Source organism: Bolinopsis microptera, chromosome 8 (genome assembly GCF_026151205.1).
Source record: "Bolinopsis microptera isolate Bmic1 chromosome 8, MBARI_Bmic_1.0, whole genome shotgun sequence".
Taxonomy (NCBI): Eukaryota; Metazoa; Ctenophora; class Tentaculata; order Lobata; family Bolinopsidae; genus Bolinopsis; species Bolinopsis microptera.
Genome location: NC_087079.1, coordinates 2,996,891 through 3,020,468, shown reverse-complemented (window position 1 = coordinate 3,020,468; position 23,578 = coordinate 2,996,891). Strand labels below are relative to the sequence as shown.

At 37.3% G+C, this 23,578-nt stretch overlaps 1 protein-coding gene across 1 annotated transcript; it reads left to right on the top strand.

The window, feature by feature from the left end:
- Positions 1-17,090: 17,090 nt before the first annotated feature.
- Positions 17,091-18,068, top strand: LOC134819874 (protein PF3D7_1417600-like). The gene has a single exon (XM_063830025.1). It carries the CDS (start codon positions 17,091-17,093, stop codon positions 18,066-18,068), a length of 978 nt encoding a protein of 325 aa, XP_063686095.1.
- The last annotated feature ends 5,510 nt before the right edge of the window (positions 18,069-23,578 follow it).

Genomic DNA, 23,578 nt, shown 5'->3' with positions numbered 1-23,578 from the left:
TAGGAAGCTGGAAGACACGATATAAGATAAACAGTCAGCCCAACAGCGAGTGATTGTAATATGGTAGCGACACCTCACACCACCACGTAAGTCAAATATTAATTGAGATTAAGTCTTAACATCCGTTTATGGATAACATTCACAATCCACTGCAGAGCAGTTTCCATAACAATCACATAGCTCTTTATTTAAACTACTCTCATACCCCCATACCGCTCTTTGTTTAAAACTATTTTTGCTCGTGCTAAATTACGTGGCAATTGTGCAAAACTGCCCCATATTTAGAAAGTCTGCCCAAGCCAAATTTGTTTCTGAAGGGTTCCTAGAACCGTTCTAGGTCTCAAACCCTGGGGCAGAAGATGTGTTTACGGGAATTTTCTCAGATCCTTGATGGTATATTAACCATATTACCATTTTCAGGTCGCAGTCAGATACCCTGTTGGAACTATTTATCCAAACTCTCCTTTACTGTTTACAGTAGGATTATCAAGGATACAGCAGATGAAGAGAATGAAGAAACCCGAAACCCATCTATTAATATTTCAAATAGTTTCCCTTAAAAATAATAAAACATAAAATAACATTAACAATAGTAGTCCAATTTTTGCGACCCAAAATATTCCTGTTTTAGTTGTTTCCAAGAAATTTTACTACAATTAACAATCTGACAGCCGCTCGGAAATGAGTTCAATGCAAATCGAAGCCAAAATCCAATGCATTATGGGTTTGGGAGCAAAATTTTCCAACTACATGACATCGCAGCGAATTTGAAACCTTAGTAATTCATAATTGCCAAAACAATGAAAAACAAGTACTCTGGCCAATATAATAATAATGCACTGTCACTGTGTTCGTTACCCGGCAGGCGGCACCAGTTTATTCAAGGTAGGCGTTCAATCCAAATGTGTTATCATTTGAATTCTGCTGTCATCTGCCTTGCAGGAACCAGTTAATAAAGCAAATAATTTCGTTTACGATGTGACGTGTCTTTGTTGAGTGTAAACACACAACAGCATTCTCTGGCTCGATGTAAAATTAACATTTTTTATAACATGCAGAACGAGCTCTTTCTGTTCGGATATATAGATCAGAACATATTCTACCGAATAGGTATGAGATAATCCACTTGAGAGCTGCAGCGAAAACTTTATAGTATGAAAAGTATATTTTTCAGCACTTATTCCTGCTCGGCGTGAGAAAATTTGCCCTGTACCGTTCAAATCGTGGTGCGTTACTATAATAGTAATGACTGGCATTGTTTACTTTGTTTTAATAAAATTATAAGAGTGTCTTGTGTCAGCCGTGACTGGCATACAATTTGGAAGTATAATATCCTGTCTACATATTTCAATATCTTTTACATTCTATGTACTTGTAGCACCCTACAATTTATAGTGAGTAAGCTCGTTTACTGTTACAATATGCAATGAGTATCACTTGATAGAGACAGACAGACAGACAGGGTATCACTTGCTTGATAGAGTATCACTTGCTACGTCACTCCTCGCATTCGACAATAGCGTTTCTCTTCCTAATATAATGTAGGAAGCTGATATACGCGCTGTGGTTGGACGAAATAACGTGCGCTCATTGGTCAGATATTTAATTGATGAACCAATGGACGCGGCGATCTCAATTACAGTCTCTTAACTTTTTTTCCGTACTATAGCAATCTCTAAACAATTCCCAAACTATCCTCCTTGTAACCAAAACATAGGTCATAGGTGTTAAAATGAAATCTCTGCTCCCCAAAACAGAGGTGTTAAAATTAGTTAATGTAATAAGCGCCAAGCGCGAGCACAGAACTTTTTTCTCCGATTTCGATAAATTTGGTACCAAAAGTTGTCTAAAAATGTGAATAAAATAAATCCACCGTGTAGCAATTTTCGCTAAAAATGCTACACGGCGTTTGTTTAGTTTGCCGCGCGTGCTTTTTTCGCGCATATTTTTAGTTTTTGGCCTATAACTTTCACATTTTCAATTATTATTACATATTTATTATGGTATCGTAATTTGACCAAAACCCATAATCATGGGTAGAGTGAACCGCTGCCAGTGTCTCTCTTTTCCAAACAAAAGAAAATGATATTAATTTGAGGAACCGTCCGCAAATGCAAATTGATACCGAGAATGAAATCGGTCGCTCGCTTTTCCCATTCAATAAGCTTTATTACAATACGTAAGCCGTGAATGAATGGGAAAAGCGAGCGACCGATTTCATTCTCGGTATCAATTTGCATTTGCGGACGGTTCCTCAAATTAATATCATTTTCTTTTGTTTGGAAAAGAGAGACACTGGCAGCGGTTCACTCTACCCATGATTATGGGTTTTGGTCAAATATCATCTCTTTTTGATTATAATGTCAGGATAATTTACACAGTCGAAACTTAATAAGGAGGTAATTTCAACGATTTCGAAATTTTTCCTTTGAAAACGTTTCCTTGTGTTTAGGTAGGCATATCTGTCAATAACAGACTGAATATAGCACTTTTTACTCATTCAAGTTGGCATTAAATTCATATATAATGCCATTTTAATATCGTGGGAAAGCAGAATATATTCGAAATCACGAATGAGCAAAATTCTCACCTTTCGCACGTGCAAACTTTGAGCGAACGTTGCGTGCGCATACAATATTAAATCACCATAAATTTTTGCATAGTGTTATTTAATATATAGTTTGATAAGCATGCAAAGTTTCAGAAGATTTCAAAAAGAACTTGGATCACAACGGGACTCCAAAGTTGGTAAAAATCGTGAAAATAACAATTTTTAGTGATTTTAGCTATTTTAAATGAATTTGGGCGTGTCCCCACGTGTGCAACTTTTCGATTTTCAACTTTAAATTTAGCCTATAACACAATTTAGACCTTTAGGAAGCAAAATTGAGCTCCACAACCCAAGGGATGGCCCAACACCAGAGAATACTAATTCACAACTTTTGTGTTTTTATAAAATTATTCTTCAAAAAAGCACAAACTTCAATAGCGAATATCTTTATGAAGGAGCAAGGTAGGAAAACTTTCCGGTAGATTTTCAGAATGCTTGAACAATTATCTAAGATAAAAATGTCCTCAGATTTTGAATAAAATTACTCCTTAATGCTTTAAAATCGATTTGAAAAGTTGTTATTTTGTCAAAAATCAAGTTTTAAAAACACTTAAATTGATGACGTCATCAAGTGATGATGATGACGATAAATTATTTTTCGATATAATGTAAACTAAAGTATAAACAATTATCTTTAAAACCTGTGGTTCGAAATGACTGTATCTTTTATACTTTTGAATCTACGGACACTTAAATGTAGGCTACAATTTACTGCAAAAGCGTCTATACATATATACATATATATATACATATATAGCTTCACGACAATCTGTTGTAAAACAGGGGTTCCAGAAAACCCACTTCCCGATACTCCTGCAACATGAAATTTTTTTTACAGTCGATTTGGACAAGGTCTAGACGCTCTGCAAAGTTTCAGATCTCTAACTCGATTTTAACATGGTTTTTAAGGCACCTGAATATGGCGATTTTGGGTTTTTTACCTAATTTCGTATAACATGCTGGCGCGTATTTTGCGCAAATTTCTTAAAAACCTCCACATAACTATTTCTTATTCCTGTCATCTTTAACATTGAATTAGAATGTTTTGAACTTAAATATACCTGCTGAACTACTTTCGATGAGTCTTAATGCCTGGAAAACAATAAAGGGGATATAATAGTATAGGGGGTACATAGTGTTGTGAATATAAGGGCAACGGTTATGCTTGCCAGCATTGTGATTTAAAGGAATTTTGTTTCAAAAGTTTTTATTCTGAACACAAGGGTCCCCCCTTGTGTAAAATGTTGAACAAATTTTCGAGGAGTTATAGGCATTTTAAGCAATAAATTAACCATTTTTCTTCCTTTGTACACTTTTGCAATGCACAGGAGGCCCACATACATTATTTTCATTATTTACAGTTAAAGGCAACTTTTGGTACCAAATTTATCAAAATCAGAGACAAAAAATTCTGTGCCAACTCATGGCGCTTATTACATAGACTACGGGGAACTATTTACACATATACCAATCACCTAGGTGTGAACTATCTCCGGAACATGCCCCTTTGTTGATACTTTCATTGTTTAGTTTCACACCTTACTCTCGATCGAACTGGAACAAGACATCTCAGAAGTAAGAATATTTTTATTTTGAACAGTAGCGGTTGAAACATTTTTATATATCCGTGGAGCACACGTTCCCCGATCCTGCAACTGTCCCCGGGCCCTTGTTTCAAGAGCACTCCTTGAATGGTGTGATCTTTCTCAGAGCACAAGAACTTCTATTGCAATAGATCCCTCGGCGTGGCCGTGAACCCGACCCTCCCAGAGCAATAGGTGCCGAAATTTACAGCAAGTACTTGCTACTACAAACTCCGCCTCGACCTTTGCAATATGACTACTTGCACCAAGTACTTGCTACAGCAACTGCAGTAGTAACAAGCTTACACCAATGTGTGAACTGAGCACTAGGAAGTAACTATTTAGAATTCTCCTCATTTATATTATTCACTGTCTTAATTCTTGACATACGTTGCATGCCACTTTTCGCGCGCGAAGCGCGCGCCGCCGAAGGGGACTATTGGTTAATGTTATTATTCTGATACGTCAGATAAAGTTTGAAGTGAAAAATGTTGAAGTTTTTCTAAAAACTACATTTCTCCGTGTTTCAAACGATTTCCATCATTTTGAGCCAATAAAAAATTTTCACTTTTTTTGGTAATTAACTAATTGGTAATTATCCAATTAGCTGATTGTCCAATGTACAAAATTTTCATACAAAAGTTTTACTCCTTGATAAGATAGACATTTTAGGTTAATTTGCAGCCTTCTACGACGTTCACAACTAAAGATATTTGGCAAACCAGAAAGGTGGTACAAAGGTGGTAAAAAGTGGTAAAAGTGGTATTTCTGTTGAGATACAAAATTGGCAAAAAGTATAAATATGTTCGTAGGGGTCCTAATTACCGTATTCCGTTGAGAAATCCTTGTGAACATTCAAATCCAACGGAATGCCACTTTTCCCCTTACTATTTATGCTTTTTTATTGTATGATTTCGTAGTGATAAGTGTGAAATATTGTAACAGTAAATTTTACTTTCAGGATCCTCATTTCAAGTATTACTACTATCTTTGTAGTTTTAGACAACAACGTGTTACCACTGCCGTAGTAGCTTGATAGAATTAATTACACCACTGTTTAAACATGGTAATACATGAAAAAATATTTCGTTCACCTAGCTGCTCACGAGAAAAAGGTGTAAACTTGACAGGTAAGTAAAATTTTCTTCACATCAACTTTTCATACAGCTGCAAACTTCTTGCAGCATGTTGTGAACAGATATGGTTACTATAAATTCTTCAACATGTTCTAACTTCTCACTTCAGTTTTCTCTTCACTAGATATTGCTCGTTTAAACCAGACACAGGGCCGGGGAATCGTCCCATATGTCCCAACCACCCAGACCCATATCACCACCCAGACCTAAAACAGCCGAACCGGCCGTAAGTTTTCATAGCGTTTAATATTTAATTTCTACAAGGTAAACATCTTAAATTGTGAAATAGAAAATTAGAGTATAGAGTATCGATCCATAACTTATATAAAGAGCTATGGTTACATTAAAATTAGTTCTCAACCAAATGGTAAGTTTTGCTTATATTTAAGTTTTAGAACTTTTTTCCTTGACAATTAAATAGTAATAAACAAAATTAAATCTTATACAATGTTTTATTTCAGCTCTCCCGCAAAGCAGTCTCGTTTCTACCGGGATCACTGATATTGGATAGAGTTGAGACCTGGATAGTCCAATATGCCAGGGAAAGATCGTTCGTTTGTCATTTTACAGCTCACTATGATGGCGGCGGACGGTATATATTTCCGACACTCTTTCACAGCCCAAGTTGGCCTGCACAAATGCGGGGGATGAGCTCAACCAAGCTGTGAACAAACAGCTAATCAAGCTCTATCTCATAGTAGACAGGTTGGTCTCCATATGTAGACTTTGTGGTAATGAAACTACTTCTGAAGAATGTTGTACGGAGAAGTGCTTGTTTTGCGCTAACAATGTCAACAACGGTCAAGACCATACCAAGTGTACGGTCCTGACCTATCAGTGCACATCCTGTCGGGAATGTTTCACCTCATCAGGTAGGAGAAGGGCTCATAAATGTGGTGAGGTTCGACTTGAGGCATCCGCTGTAGATGGTTACTTTAGGGTCTACAATTTGGTCATTATATCACTCCCTTCACCAGATTTCTTCAATATCCTCATAGACTCGAAAAGTAGGATCGTGGTCTTGTTGGGAGAGTTATTAAATGAATTTGGTGCTTTGAAGTTTTATATGAGCATTGAGATGGAGTTCATAGAGGCAATAGGTGATAAAAAACTGGTTCAACATTTCACAACAGCAGCCACCGAACTACTGGCGAGCAGTATCATTGATAAGGTTGTGATGGAACATTTGCTTAAGCTTATCCAATGAGTTGATGATTCCATTTCTCAAGGGAGTGGTTGGATTGTTTCTAGCTTGAATAGTGTTAAATTAAATGTAGCACCCTTCAATCTGCATAGAGCTGGTAGTTATATCGAGACATCCCAGGAACTGGAATCTAAAAAGAGGTTTCTTTTGAACATTGTGATTGTGAACAGATCTGACCATTTATGCTTTCTATTGTTTTTCATTGATGATGATCATCATCTTGAAACCGGTAATCCTTCAATAAAAACATATTACATAAGGTTCATGAATGAGTATGATGTTACCGGAATCAAATTCCCAATGAGCTTAGATGAAACTGCAAGCTTTGAAGATCTTAATGGTAGAGGTGTTACCTTGATTGGGCAAGTTGATCAACATTTCCGGCAGGTTAGTAAGGAGGGGTTCACACAGTTCAGCATCATTAGCGAGGATTTAGTAGCTCATAAGCTCATGTGGAGATAGCGAAACATACCGTTGTGCTCAATAAACCGATCTACACGGGATTCAGAATTCTAGAATCTTCTAAGTTACACGTTTTTAAATTTTTCTATGAAGTGCTCTAAAGGAAATTCCCTGATGTAAAGTTGTTACTCACTGATATAGTACAGTCAAATACGTCTTTTTGTCGGACAAAATTCGCAACAAAGCGATTTTAACGGGATATGGTCAAGACAGGTCCCAGGAATCATTCCAGAGAAGTCCCAAAATTTCTGACTTGAGCAAAATCCACAATTACCACTTTTTTACCACCTTTTTTAATACTGACAGTGGTTTAGTTAAATTCCAAAAAGCAGTGATTTTTTGAGTGATATGAAGGATATCAGTAGCCATTTTGACTTCAGTAAAAAGTTTTTACTGAAGTCAAAATTTTACTAAAAACCCTCCAGATAAGACCATCCTCTCTACAGTAAAGTGAATGAGGGTGTACCGGGTAAGTTTAAGGATGACACCTTGGGAAAGCAAATTACGAGCAGTGTTGCACTGAGGACCAAGCTTTACAGCTTACTCATGGTAGATGATGACTTGAGTGGAAGTCGTAAGGCAGCAGGTATCAAGAAACATGTGTTGGACCGGGTTTTCAGTCATGAGCGTTATTTGTCTGAATGGTCAAGAGAACGGTGTTGTGAGACAGAGGACCTTTTAGTACAAGGGTCATCAGATCTACACCATTGAAACAGAGCGAAATGCTGAGTTGCTACGATGATAAGCGGTACTTTTTCGAGGATAAGTCCAAGAGTTTGCACATGGACTTGCACATGGACACTAACTCCCTACGGTAATTATTTCTTATGTCTAACAAAACTATGTAACACTCCCTTCTTATTGCTTTATAATACTGGTTTTATTGTTAATAATTTCAATAATCTCTGATAATTTCAGTTCTGAAGAGGTGAAGAAAGTAACTTACTCCCTCTGTGTATCGACGAGAACCTCTGAAGTGTGTCCCTGTACGGCCTGCAGCGGTGCATCTTGCCAAAGAAGGATAGTGTTGCTGATGATAGGTCTCTGGGCCATTTGGAACTCCCCGGGCTGAACGGTCCCCCCGGGAACTCCCTGGACGTCAGCTAGGTGTGAACTATCTCCGGAACAGACTCGGCACTCATGACTTATGTCGGACTCCCGTGAGGACTTAGCCAGGTGTGAAATCCACAGTGGACAGCAGTAATCTAAATGACTTCGGACAAGTGACTTGTGAACATTGTGATTCTATTTTTGCACTGAGCACCCAGGCTGCAACTTTTCTAGCTCAAGATGCCGTACACTTTACTATTAATATATTATAACGGGTTACTATTATATAAAACGGGTTAAATATTATATTTTCTTAATGGGATATCTATAAATATGTATAGTTTCTATTAACAGTTTAATAGTATTATTATAAATTTCTGTTTCATTTTTACAAATAACCAAATAAAACATCATTGGGTAACTAGAACATCATAAACATGTAATTGAATAAAATGTTATCATTGACAAAAAATTGGTCGGTATATAGCAAATAGTGTTCACTGGACCTAAACATTCGCTGTATTAGATCAAACTATTGACTAGCACTTGTAATGAAATTATTCTACCGTCAATGTATCAAACGTTACCCTTCTACATTTGGTGTTGGTGACAGTCGAATATTCTTTATTATATAAAAGATTGATGGCATTCAGCTCTTGCTCCCTTTTTACTGTAGCTAAAAACTGATCAGTATGAGCCATGAGGAGCCAAGAAAATTTCAAACTCTTCCGCCCAATTATCCATTGGTGCAACCTTTTTAAATTTGTGTAGTGTTCAGCTTTAGTTGAAATTACTCCAGGATTCTGAAAATATTTGTCTGTAATTTATAATTTGTCTGTAATTTATAATTGTGTAATGTTCACTTTCAGTGTTAGATATTATGTCAATGTTAAAAAGTGAGAGCATTAAGACCGATCTGCAAGAGTATAACGTGTGTATACCTTTATATGTTTATTCTCTGTAGAGTTCACTGGTTATAGCTATATATAGGGCCTGTCGTGATATCATGGATCGCTTAGGTTCCACCAGGATCTGGTAGTCCTCATAATTCTGCGGCCTCTATGTTTTGTCATCTCGCACAACTCTTTAAGAATCTTGTGGATTTGGCATGTGAAAATTTGCAGCCTTCCAGACATTGATTGGGTTAACGAGGTGTCATACGTCACCTCAAGATCGGGTGACAGGGGGCTGACCAGGCCAGAACCCAATTGATTGGGTCTGAGGTCACGTGATTATGAGCCTGAGGTCACGTGACTATGACGTCACCAGACCTTCCTCTCCGTTTCCCGCTCATTGGACCAGGTGAGCTTGCATGCATGTGAATGTGGGTGTAAGTAAACCCCTATATACTCTAGTAGCAGGGTGTAGTTGAGTGTGCACTTCGATGTGTACTATTTCTGACAACACAGGGTTGTTTGTTAGGTCATTCTAAACCAAAATCGTTTAGGTGGACAATTTGTTTCGCTAGAGACAACCCTACAGGGCAAATTTTCTAAATTACCCTCAGTCGCGTATACGGGATTTTCGTATTTCGGCTCTTGAAGGTCATAGAGACTTAATTTTTAGCTTAAAATCACCGCAATGGCCACATTTATATACAACTTACTAATCAATATATGGTCTAAAATTGTTTGTTTCCGAGATATCTGCAAAAAACTAATTTTAAGTTCAGACGTAGGCACAAATTTCATCAAATTTGTATCTCCGCTTCTGAAGGTCTTAGAGACTTAAACTTTGGCTTAAAATTACCGCAATGCACATGTTTATATTGACACTATAACGGTCATAAAGGCCCAAAATGCTTACTTTTGGAAAAAATCCAGAAAAACTGATTTTCACTGGGGAAGTGAAAAAAATCTACTCTAGAAGCTAATTGAAACCGAGTATGCAGTTTGGTGTCTACAACTTTTCTAGAAACCAGGTCCTTTGTAAGGTCATTCTGGATCAGAATTGATAAGGTATGCAATTTCTATCAGTAGTTCCAACCCTAGGGGGGAAATTTCTAAATTACCCTCAGGCGCAAATATATGACTTTTGTGTCTCGGCTTCTGAACGTTGTAGGGGCCTCTCTTTTAGGGGCCTCTCTTTTAGCTCAAACTAACTGCAAAGGCCACATTTACATACAAGCTATAAAGCAAGATAGGGTTTATAGTGCTTAGTTTTGGAGATATTCATTTAAAACTGTTTTAACTTTCGTGCATCCTAAAATAGTAACATCAAACATGTACTTAATTTTGGTATCCCGGGCTAAAAAAGTCTTACAGGCACTTTACTTGCAGCACAGCAAAAGTTCAGCATGAACACATTCAGATAAATTTATGAAGCAACACAATTCAGTTTCAGAAGCTCCTTCCAGCTATCTTGTGTTATCCCCAAATGTATACGTCTAACCATCTCTCTGGTTACTTCGAACTACTTCAATCCCCAAATTTATACATGAACATCTAACTATCTCGTACTACCACAAGTTGGGCTCTCTCCAGTACTGTTTGACTATTATGGCTAATCAACTTCAATCCCACCTCATGAAGTAGAATCTACTTTTAGCTACCTTTAATTCTGCTACCACCAACACGTTATAATTGTAGCTCTTTCTAGCTCTTTCTAGCCCGAAGTAGCTAGAAGAAGCTAAAATTTGTGGGTACTGTTTGCTAGTGTTAGCTGGATCATAGAGCAGAAAGTAGTCTGAGGTTGCTGGAATTAGTGCTAGAATTTGAAGGTGCTGGTGATAGCTGAACAGAGTAGGAGTTAGTCTGAGGTTGCTGAATAGGGCTAGAATTTTCAGGTGCTAATAGTAGCATAACAAAAATTATTGGATGTTGGTGGAAGCTAGATAGAGCAGGAAGTACCATTCAGAGATTGCTACAAAGAGCTAGAGTGGAGATAGCTGAATTGAAGGAAACTAGAAGTAGATTCTACTTCATGAGGTGGGATTGAAGTTGATTAGCCATAATAGTCAAACAGTACTGGAGAGAGCCCAACTTGTGGTAGTACGAGATAGTTAGATGTTCATGTATAAATTTGGGGATTGAAGTAGTTCGAAGTAACCAGAGAGATGGTTAGACGTATACATTTGGGGATAACACAAGATAGCTGGAAGGAGCTTCTGAAACTGAATTGTGTTGCTTCATAAATTTATCTGAATGTGTTCATGCTGAACTTTTGCTGTGCTGCAAGTAAAGTGCCTGTAAGACTTTTTTAGCCCGGGATACCAAAATTAAGTACATGTTTGATGTTACTATTTTAGGATGCACGAAAGTTAAAACAGTTTTTAATGAATATCTCCAAGTCTTACAGGCACTTTACTTGCAGCACAGCAAAAGTTCAGCATGAACACATTCAGATAAATTTATGAAGCAACACAATTCAGTTTCAGAAGCTCCTTCCAGCTATCTTGTGTTATCCCCAAATGTATACGTCTAACCATCTCTCTGGTTACTTCGAACTACTTCAATCCCCAAATTTATACATGAACATCTAACTATCTCGTACTACCACAAGTTGGGCTCTCTCCAGTACTGTTTGACTATTATGGCTAATCAACTTCAATCCCACCTCATGAAGTAGAATCTACTTCTAGTTTCCTTCAATTCAGCTATCTCCACTCTAGCTCTTTGTAGCAATCTCTGAATGGTACTTCCTGCTCTATCTAGCTTCCACCAACATCCAATAATTTTTGTTATGCTACTATTAGCACCTGAAAATTCTAGCCCTATTCAGCAACCTCAGACTAACTCCTACTCTGTTCAGCTATCACCAGCACCTTCAAATTCTAGCACTAATTCCAGCAACCTCAGACTACTTTCTGCTCTATGATCCAGCTAACACTAGCAAACAGTACCCACAAATTTTAGCTTCTTCTAGCTACTTCGGGCTAGAAAGAGCTAGAAAGAGCTACAATTATAACGTGTTGGTGGTAGCAGAATTAAAGGTAGCTAAAAGTAGATTCTACTTCATGAGGTGGGATTGAAGTTGATTAGCCATAATAGTCAAACAGTACTGGAGAGAGCCCAACTTGTGGTAGTACGAGATAGTTAGATGTTCATGTATAAATTTGGGGATTGAAGTAGTTCGAAGTAACCAGAGAGATGGTTAGACGTATACATTTGGGGATAACACAAGATAGCTGGAAGGAGCTTCTGAAACTGAATTGTGTTGCTTCATAAATTTATCTGAATGTGTTCATGCTGAACTTTTGCTGTGCTGCAAGTAAAGTGCCTGTAAGACTTTTTTAGCCCGGGATACCAAAATTAAGTACATGTTTGATGTTACTATTTTAGGATGCACGAAAGTTAAAACAGTTTTAAATGAATATCTCCAAAACTAAGCACTATAAACCCTATCTTGCTTTATAGCATGTATGTAAATGTGGCCTTTGCAGTTAGTTTGAGCTAAAAGAGAGGCCCCTAAAAGAGAGGCCCCTACAACGTTCAGAAGCCGAGATACAAAAGTCATATATTTGCGCCTGAGGGTAATTTAGAAATTTCCCCCCTAGGGTTGGAACTACTGATAGAAATTGCATACCTTATCAATTCTGATCCAGAATGACCTTACAAAGGACCTGGTTTCTAGAAAAGTTGTAGACACCAAACTGCATACTCGATTTCAATTAGCTTCTAGAGTAGATTTTTTTCACTTCCCCAGTACAGTGAAAATCATTTTTTTCTGGATTTATTCCAAAAGTAAGCATTTTGGGCCTTTATGACCTTTATAGTGTCAATATAAACATGAGCATTGCGGTAATTTTAAGCCAAAGTTTAAGTCTCTAAGACTTTCAGAAGCGGAGATACAAATTTGATGAAATTTGTGCCTACGCCTGAACTTAAAATTAGTTTTTTGCAGATATCTCGGAAACAAACAATTTTAGACCATATATTGATTAGTAAGTTGTATATAAATGTGGCCATTGCGGTGATTTTAAGCTAAAAATTAAGTCTCTATGACCTTCAAGAGCCGAAATACGAAAATCCCGTATACGCGACTGAGGGTAATTTAGAAAATTTGCCCTGTAGGGTTGCCTCTAGCGAAACAAATTGTCCACCTAAACGATTTTGGTTTAGAATGACCTAACAAACAACCCTGTGTTGTCAGAAATAGTACACATCGAAGTGCACACTCAACTACACCATGCTACTAGAGTAATAGAAACCGAAAATTTATTTTCTGGCAGAAAGCTAGAAATTTACCAAAATATCGTCATTGTTTTAAATTTATTTTGATGACCATTCCTGACCTAAAATCGCACGAGAAATCGATTAAACTTGGTTTCAGAACTGAACAATGCTTCCTTATGCCTCAAAATCCATGTTTTATCGATACAATCAACATCTCGATCCTGTAGTTCAACTTATTACTTAAAGGGTTCAAGTATAGTTACGCGGTAGACAAACTAAAACAAAATTGTAGGTTTATAACCTACCAGGACGTGCGCCGAGTTAAACTCGTCGAAGGCAATATTTGGAACAAATATTTTACGAGTATCACCCGTTAAAAACAAAACACCAGTTTAATTGTCCTTTTGTCTGAACCATAAGCTGTGATAATACTCCGCACACTGATAAAGACAAATGATATCACTATTAACAATTTAAATGGACGTCAAGACCAATATTCTCGAAAAGATTATATAACATAGCGAAGATATTCTTATATATCTCAATTTCACGTAGTATCGTTTCAAATGCTTGCTCGTCATCACCACTCACCAGGTCCAATGGCATGAATCATAAGCTTAACCCACCCACAATAACATACATTTTGCCAGATATCTGATATTTGAAGGAGGTCCCCGGGGGCTGTTCAGTCTGGGGAGTTCCCAGGGGCCATTAAGCCCGGGGAGGTCCCCGGGGGCTTTTCAGTCTGGGGGTACCCCGGGGCCTGTTCAGCCCGGGGAGTTCCCAGGGGCCGTTTAGCCCGGGAGGTCCCCGGGGGCCGTTCAGCCCGGGGAGGTCGCACCTAGGTGATTGGTGGCCAGGTGTATGTGTATTTACTACTTTTCCCGGAGCCCGTTCATGCAGCCCAAGGAGTTCCCCTGACGGACAACTAAGAACCTGTCAATTTTACGTAGTTAACTAATTAACATGCTAGCTTGGGAAATCCAATCAGCTCCGACAACTAAAAACCAATCATTACATATCCCCGACAGCGCCGTCTTAGTAGTCTATGTAATAAGCGCCATGAGTTGGCACAGAATTTTTTGTCTCTGATTTTGATAAATTTGGTTTCAAAAGTTGCCTTTAAGTGTAAATAATGCAAATTCATTAACGGGTGATACTCGTAAAGTATCTGTTCCATATATTGGATCGCGTCAACGAGTCCAACTCGGCGCGCGTCCTGGTAGGTTGTAAACCTACAACAAATTCACCGTGTAGCAAAATAACGTCGAGCTGTATGTGGGCCTCCTGTGCATTACAAGAATGTACAAAGGACGAAAAATGGGTAATTTATTGCTTAAAATGCCTATAACTCCTAAAATATTGAATATTTTGAAATAATTATTACAGTATATCGTAATGAGCTTAGTCAGACGCAACTTTTGCATTGGTACCAAGATTATAATATTTGAAGCACCAAATTTTTCAATAAATTAATTTGTTCAGATTGAAAAATTTTGAAAATAATTTTCCTTTTGATTCACGATGTCAATCCTTGACTATATGCCGATTTGCATATAAGAGAAGCATTATTGGATGCGCGCGCGCGACCCAGTAGTGCATCGCGCTACAAATACCTTCGCTGGGCAAATTTCCGTTGATTCATATAGTTATTAACTGCATTTTCACCAGCAACAGAAATCAGGATAGTCCAAGAAACTAGAGTACGTCCTAGTCCTACAGACTGGTTATCTAATTGTACAGGTAATAAACACATACCTTTGCTGTGACTCACTCAAGGCAGATCACATACGACCTTTTGATTGTAGAATTCGATTAAAAGTTCTTTTGAGATCCTTGCTCCTCTTAATATTATTTCTGCGGAACACTCCTGGCTTCTCTATACTCCTTCCGCGGAACTCAAAGTGGGTACTCAATCGGGAACGCGTGATTACGATTGGCCGAAAACTGCGCCAATCGGTCATTGGAAGCCCGATTCGACTGTCAATGCAAATCGCGCCAAATCGTCGTTTGAATGTGGGACAATTTCGAAAAACTTAACTAAAGTACTAGCAAAATTTTAGGGAGGGGCACCAAAAGGGGAGGGGGCGCCAACAGGGGGGCGCTTTTTCGGCGGGGGCGCCAACAGGCAACGTTACGCCACTGGAGCAAAGTACATATCTCCTGAATTCTTGAATGATGTTCCAAATCTTTTCCTAGATCGAAAAACACATACCTTCGCTGGGCAAATTTCCGTTGATTCATATAGTTATTAACTGCATTTTCACCAGCAACAGAAATCAGGATAGTCCAAGAAACTAGAGTCCTAGTCCTACAGACTGGTTATCTAATTGTACAGGTAATAAACACATACCTTTGCTGTGACTCACTCAAGGCAGATCACATACGACCTTTTGATTGTAGAATTCGATTAAAAGTTCCTTTTAGATCCTTGCTCCTCTTAATATTATTTCTGCGGAACACTCCTGGCTTCTCTATACTCCTTCCGCGACACTCAAAGTGGGTACTCACTCGCAAACGCGTGATTACGATTGGCCGAAAACTGCGCCACGTGATGTACCATTATTATATTAAGGGGTATATAGGGGGGGGGGGGGGGGGTGGGTGATGGGTTATTGTTTAACGGTGTGTTTAGTTGGTTTACTTCCCTTGTCCTCGCTTCTACATTAATTTAAGCTGTTGATCGCCCTTATAGTTATAGAAAATGGTCAGCCTATCTGACGATCACATCCACTGACTAGCCTTTTAGTTCACAGGGTCTCCTATATGGGAAAACTGCCTTAGTGGTATAAAATCATATTAGGTGGCTGCAATATTCTGGGTGAATATCCTGGGGTTTCCCTTGGCCTTACTGAGTTACTCTTACTGAGTTACCTTATGTAACTGTCTGAATATGGCTTCACGTGGTGCCGTAACGTACCAGACGCGTATTAGAATTTCTCGACAAGAATAACTCACTATTCGAGAATCAGTACGGATTCCGACCAGGAAGATCATGTGATCACGCACTTCTCAATGCTCAGAGCTCTATTCTGCATTCTCTAAATAAGAACCAATTAATAGCACTTCTATTACTATTAGACTATAGCAAGGCATTTGACGTCTTAGATCACGCGACATTACTCAGGAAACTTGAGCATTACGGTATTCGTGGCATTGCTTTGAAATGGTTCGAGTCAGGTACATGTCTCCTGAATTCTTGAATGATGTTCCAAATCTTATCCTAGATCGAAAAACACATACCTTCGCTGGGCAAATTTCCGTTGATTCATATAGTTATTAACTGCATTAAGAAAGTTAAGAATTTCACCTACAACAGAAATCAGGATAGTCTATAGTCTGGGGGTTGAATAATATTTGCAAAACCCTCCCCTGCAGATTGCAAATCTAATTTTCCAGGTAACAACCATTCCAACTGCTCTCTACTTAATAAAAAACAGCGTACTATAAAGCATAAGTTTCCTGGTCATTAATCCAATTCTTTGATAAATTTATTCTAAATATTTTCATAATCTAATATCTAAGGTACATGTCTCCTGAATTCTTGAATGATGTTCCGAATCTTATTCTAGATCGAAAAACACATATCTTCGCTGTGACACAAGGCAAATTTCCGTCGATTCATAGTTATTAATTGAATTAAGAAAGTTAAGAATTTCACCTACAACAGAAATCAGGATAGTCTATAACCTGGCCTGCAGTTGCAGTTAACTTCTCAGATCGAACAACAGCCATTTTTCAACAATTATTAAATTGCACGTACTACATTCGAGCAGGAATTCCCAGGTGGTCAACCATCCAAGCACTTACCCGGCCTGCAGTTCTTTAACTCCATCCCTTGATATAATGCGACATTTTTCTTCAAGCACTTTTGCAACTTCCAATAATTTAATGCTCACGTGATCATTGCTGGCCTTCATCAAGCAAGATATGAACAAGCAAGATATGAACAAGCAAGATATGAACAAGCAAGATATGAACAAGCAAGATATGAACAAGCAAGATATGAACAAGCAAGATATGAACAAGCAAGATATGAACAAGCAAGATATGAACAAGCAAGATATGAACAAGCAAGATATGAACAAGCAAGATATGAACAAGCAAGATATGAACAAGCAAGATATGAACAAGCAAGATATGAACAAGCAAGATATGAACAAGCAAGATATGAACAAGCAAGATATGAACAAGCAAGATATGAACAAGCAAGATATGAACAAGCAAGATATGAACAAGCAAGATATGAACAAGCAAGATATGAACAAGCAAGATATGAACAAGCAAGATATGAACAAGCAAGATATGAACAAGCAAGATATGAACAAGCAAGATATGAACAAGCAAGATATGAACAAGCAAGATATGAACAAGCAAGATATGAACAAGCAAGATATGAACAAGCAAGATATGAACAAGCAAGATATGAACAAGCAAGATATGAACAAGCAAGATATGAACAAGCAAGATATGAACAAGCAAGATATGAACAAGCAAGATATGAACAAGCAAGATATGAACAAGCAAGATATGAACAAGCAAGATATGAACAAGCAAGATATGAACAAGCAAGATATGAACAAGCAAGATATGAACAAGCAAGATATGAACAAGCAAGATATTAACAAGCAAGATATGAACAAGCAAGATATGAACAAGCAAGATATGAACAAGCAAGATATGAACAAGCAAGATATGAACAAGCAAGATATGAACAAGCAAGATATGAACAAGCAAGATATGAACAAGCAAGATATGAACAAGCAAGATATGAACAAGCAAGATATGACCAAGCAAGATATGAACAAGCAAGATATGAACAAGCAAGATATGAACAAGCAAGATATGAACAAGCAAGATATGAACAAGCAAGATATGAACAAGCAAGATATGAACAATAAATTATAAGTTGATCGGTTCATGCAGAGATTGTGAAGATCTGCGAGTCCATGTCGACTTTACAGCTGATCACATGAACGCTTTACCGTGCAAATGCAGCTTATAAGCAAATACAGTTATATAGCTAAAGCACGTATAATTTTAAAACTCAATACTTTGATAAATTGAAAACATGTGGAATCCATTTATCAAAGTTATGGAACTTATGCTTGTTATATTTTTACTATGTTCCACGGAACTTATGTTTATTATATAATAGTACGGTGTTTTTCAGAAAGTGAAGAGCAGTTGAAATTGTAGTACAGCAGGGTGTCATAATTGTTGGCGTGTCGACAATTTTGCGTCCTTACCCAAGCTTATAAAATTGATCAATGCTTGACTTCTGAGGGTAAATTTTCTATACAGTCTTGATCATTCGAGAGGTAATATTTTATACTTTAGTTCGTCTAAAAACAAAGTTTGTAAAAAAGGTAAATTTTGACGAAAACCACGACGAAAGAAACAAATTTGAATTTTTTGACTTAAAGCCTTCAGCTGCTTCCCCTGAGTTCCGGGATGAGTCCGTTCGACTACTTTGTTTCGTCAGTTAGGGGAGAAAGAGATTTTTTATAGAAGCTTAGTTATCTATATATTTCGCTATCGCCTGAAGAGCTGTACACTTTAGTCTAAAGAAATTTGGAAAACGAAATTAGATATATACAGAATAGTATCACAGTGCTGGCAAGCACGACCGTTGCATTTATTGTGGGTATACTATGTACCCCATTTACTATTATACCCCTTTACTATTATACCCCCTTTGGTACACGTTAGAAGCCTCTTTCGTGCACGCGAAGGCCGCCGCCTCCGGCAGGAGTTTTTCAGGCATTAAGACTCATCGGAAGTCGTTCAGCAGATTTATTTTTAGTTCAAAACATTCTAATTTGATGTCAAAGATGACAGGAATAAAAAATAGTAATGTTGAGATTTTTTAAAAATTTGCATAAAATACTCGCCAGCACTGTTATACGAAATTCGGTAAAAAAACCCAAAATCGCCATATTCAGGTGCCTTAAAAACCATGTTAAAATTGAGTTAGAGATCTGAAATTTTTCAGGGCGTCTAGACGTTGACCAAATCGACTGCAAAAAAAGTTTCAGGTTTCAGGAGCATCGGGAAGTGGGTTTTCTAGAACCCCTGTTTTACGACAGATTGTCGTGATATCTATATACATACATATATATATTCAGGGATAGACGCTTTGCCAGTCAATTGTAGCCTGTATTTAATTGTCCGTAGATTCAAAAGTATAAAAGATACAGCCATTTCCGACCACAGGTCTTGAAAATAATTGTGTACACTTTAGTTTACATTGTATAAACAAATTATTTGACGTCATGAACACCCCTTGATGACGTCATCAAGTTAACCGTTTTTAAAACTTGATTTTTGACAAAGTAATAACTTTTAAAAATGATTTTACACCATTAAAAAGTAATTGTATTCAAAATCTGAGGAAATTTTTATCTTAGATAATTGTTCAAGCATTCTGAAAATCTACCGGAAAGTTTTTCTAGCTTGCTCCTTCATAAAGATATTCGTCATTGAAGTTTGTACTTTTTTGAAGAATTATTTTATAAAAACGTCAATTTTGCGATTTAGTATTCTCTGGTGTTGGGCCATGCCTTGGGTTGTGGAGCTCAGTTCTGCTTTCTATAGGTATAAATTGTGTATTAGGCTAGTTTTAAAGTTGAAAATCGAAAAGTTGCACACGTGGGGACACGCCCAAATTGATAGAAAATTGCTAAAATCACTGAAAATTGCTGTTTTCGTCATTTTCTGTCAACTTTAGAGTGCCGTTGTGATTACAGCTCTTCTTGAAATACTTTGAAACTTTGCATGCTTATCAAGCTATATATAAAACAATTACATGCAAAAATTTACGGCGATTCAATTTTGGATGCGCACGCAACGTCCGCTCAAAGTTTGCACGTGCGAAAGGTGAGAATTTTGCTCATTCGTGATTTCCAACAAATTCTGCTTTGCCACGACAGTTTGATGTAATTATATATGAATTTAATGCCAACTTGAATGAGTATTAAGTGGCATATTCAGTCAGTGATCGACCGATATGCTTACCTAAACACAAGGAGATGTTTTTAAAGGAAAAATTTCGAAATCGTTGAAACTTCCTCCTTATTAATGAAGATATCAGTTTAAATTTCGACTTTATAAAGTACCCTGACATTATAATCAAAAAGAGATGATATTTTACCAAAACCCATAATCATGGGTAGAGTGGACCGCTGCCAGTGTCTCTCTTTCCCAAACAAAAGGAAATGATATTAATTTGATTGACCGTTCTCAAATGCAAAATGATACCGAGAATGAAATCGGTCGCTCGCTTTTCCCATTCATTTACAATTGTAATAGATTAAGAAGAACTACCCGAAGGCAGCTGTACTCGGCAATAAAAATTCAATAAACTTCAGCTAATTCAATAAGTAATAACTACCACTCTTACCCCGAAATACTAGGTATCGACCCGAACGCAACCCAAAGAGATTTTTACAGCATCTGATTGATGTAATCAATCGAAACTTATTACAATTCGTAAGCCGTGAATGAATGGGAAAAGCGAGCGACCGATTTCATTCTCGGTATCATTTTGCATTTGAGAACGGTCAATCAAATTAATATCATTTCCTTTTGTTTGGGAAAGAGAGACACTGGCAGCGGTCCACTCTACCCATGATTATGGGTTTTGGTAAAATTACAGATTATATATTATGAACATCATCATTGCAAAAATAAAACCCAGTCCATGGGACTGAAAGTTAGTTGACTATCGATTCGAAAGAGTTAAATTCTAAATCATCCATGTTAGATAATTCGTAATTTTTGTTTGAGGTATTTCTTGATCCTCTAATACAAAATAAAATTAATTTCCTAATTAAAAATGATAATTTACACCGATAACAATTTCGGAGAAAAATTCACCGAAAAACATTACTGATAAATCCTTTACTCCTTCATAAATCTAACTAAGTTTGGAATTAACCCTTTCAATATCGGCCTTAAATTATGGGCTGTGAAGTACATCAACACAAAATTCTGAAACTAAAATAAAATTCAAACGATCGTCTACAGACCAGTTTTTGAATTTTGTAATTTCGATATTCAGAAGTAAAGAATTATAATGACTCGTTGAAAAATATTGATTTCACCATAAAGGCATAAAATACACAATTTCAAACATGCACCCTGCTGTAGGTTGTTGATAACAGAAATGGTTCATTGTTATCAAAATTATTCGAAATCTCTTTATTTTCATTAATTCAATTCTTTTAGTTAGCACGTGTTTTTCGTATACGGATAAAATATATGCACTGCACCCCTTTATCACGGTAATATTAAATATCTTCAATACATGCCCTATTTAAACCAACGAAACGTAATGTTTTACAACAATTTCAAATATACGACAATATACGGCTTACGGATTTTAATAAGTTTCGATAAATTACATAAATCTCATGCTGAAAACGTCTCTTTGGGTTGCTTTCGGGTCGATACCTAGTATTTCGGGATAAGGGTGGCCGGTAGTAAGTGTCCAATTAGCTGATGTTTATTGAATCTTTATCCCACGAAGTCACCAAGGCAAGACTTCTCATTGATAGTGGGTACAGCGCTGCCTTCGGGTATAGTAGTTCTTTTTAATATATTACAATTGTATATGAATGGGAAAAGCGAGCGTCTGATTTCATTCTCGGTATCATTTTGCATTTGTGGACGGTTATTCAATTTCAAATTAATATCATTTCCTTTTTTTTGGGAAGGGAGAGACACTGGCAGCGGTCCACTCTACCCATGATTATGAGTTTTGGTCGAATAATTGATTCATAATCATATTTGTTATTATCATTGTCGATTTGTTTGAAGTTCTGGCGAAATGGCATGGGCCATTGTTAGCCCCAGGCGTTTTGGTCCCTCATTCCTGCCATTCAGCATTGCCTACTGCAGTAAAGTAGAAATTTTTCTAAGACAATAGAGAAACTGACCTTGTCTTACTAAATTCGACCACTTGCCATAATAAAAATACTAACAACCAATACAAATAAAGTTTTAAAAATAATTATATACAATCACCAAAAAATATTTCCTCAAGTTTACTCCTAGTTAACTAATTCGTGGTTTAAGCTCTTATTTTATTTATGATTAAAGAAATGTAAAATAAAACTTATTGTTTCATTGAAAACTTATTGTTTCATTGACAGGCTAAGAGTAAGCTGTAACTTTAAGCGCCGGCTTAATTGACGATGTCAATTCATCTCAGCTCGGCGCGGCACAGTAGCTGTGAGAAGCCTCATTGAGTGCGCGGCGCGGCACAGTAACGCATCGCGCTACAAGCGCCGGCCAGTAACTTTTTACTTACCCAGGAACCCTGACCGGATGGGGCTTAACTTTGAAAGTAAAAGAGTTGGAGACTTTCGGTTTTTTGTAACATGTTCCTTTTTTAAAAGTAACGTTACCTTTCCAGGAGGAAAATTCAAGACAACGTAATTGTTGAGTTATCTCAAAATCTCCAGAAAAGTCCCCTTTCGGGCCGATCAAAAGTTTGCAACTTTAACTTTGCGGATTCCTGTACTCTGGTTGGCTGAATTGTGTCACGTTGTAGCTGCTTGAACATTGGAATGCGCCACGCGTGCAAATCATGCTTGTTGTCGCGCGCGAGGTCGAGCCGTTTGTTTAAATTAAACCAACTCTAGTACCACCACCAGCCGGTAACTTTTCCTGGGTTCAATGGTGCTACAAATGTTTGCAGCCCACATGGGGAGGGGGGCCGGCATTGTAGTCCAGCAATTTGGGAGAATGCGATTTTTAACAAAATTATCTGTTCTGATTAAGGCACAAATTTACGAGAATAAGTAATGACTGGTGGAAATAAATGTATGAGTCATTTATTAGTAGTTTAATACTTGAAAACTGTTCAAGTATTTTTCTTGAATGACCAATTAATGAGTTCAGGGGTCGTTCACATATTACGTAATCAATGTTTTAGCAATTTTTACCCCCCCGTAATCAACCGTAAGCTTTGGAAACCCCCCCCGTAATCAACCGTAAGCTTTGGAAACCCCCCCCCACTCGGCTGATTACGTAATTTGTGAACGACCCCTCACTGTGGAAAGTGTCGAGCCACAAGACCTAGTATTGAGGTCTGAAAGTTAGATTACCAAAGAAAGTTTTGATAAACGGAAAATCATCAAAATATAAAAGAGATTTTGGATGATCTTTGAAGAGAAGCTTTTCTGCCTTTTCCTTGACCGAAATTTCACTGTTTGACTCAATTGTTGTTTTGCCTGTTATAGTTGTTATCATTTAAAATCTTTTTAATAAAATTTGTATATGATAATTTTTATATGATTTTTATATTATTTCCTTTCAGTGGATAAAAACGCAGCTAAAATAAAACACGAAAATTGAAATCAAAATGCTACGTAATGTTTATTAGTGAAAATCATGATCATTATCCTTTCATT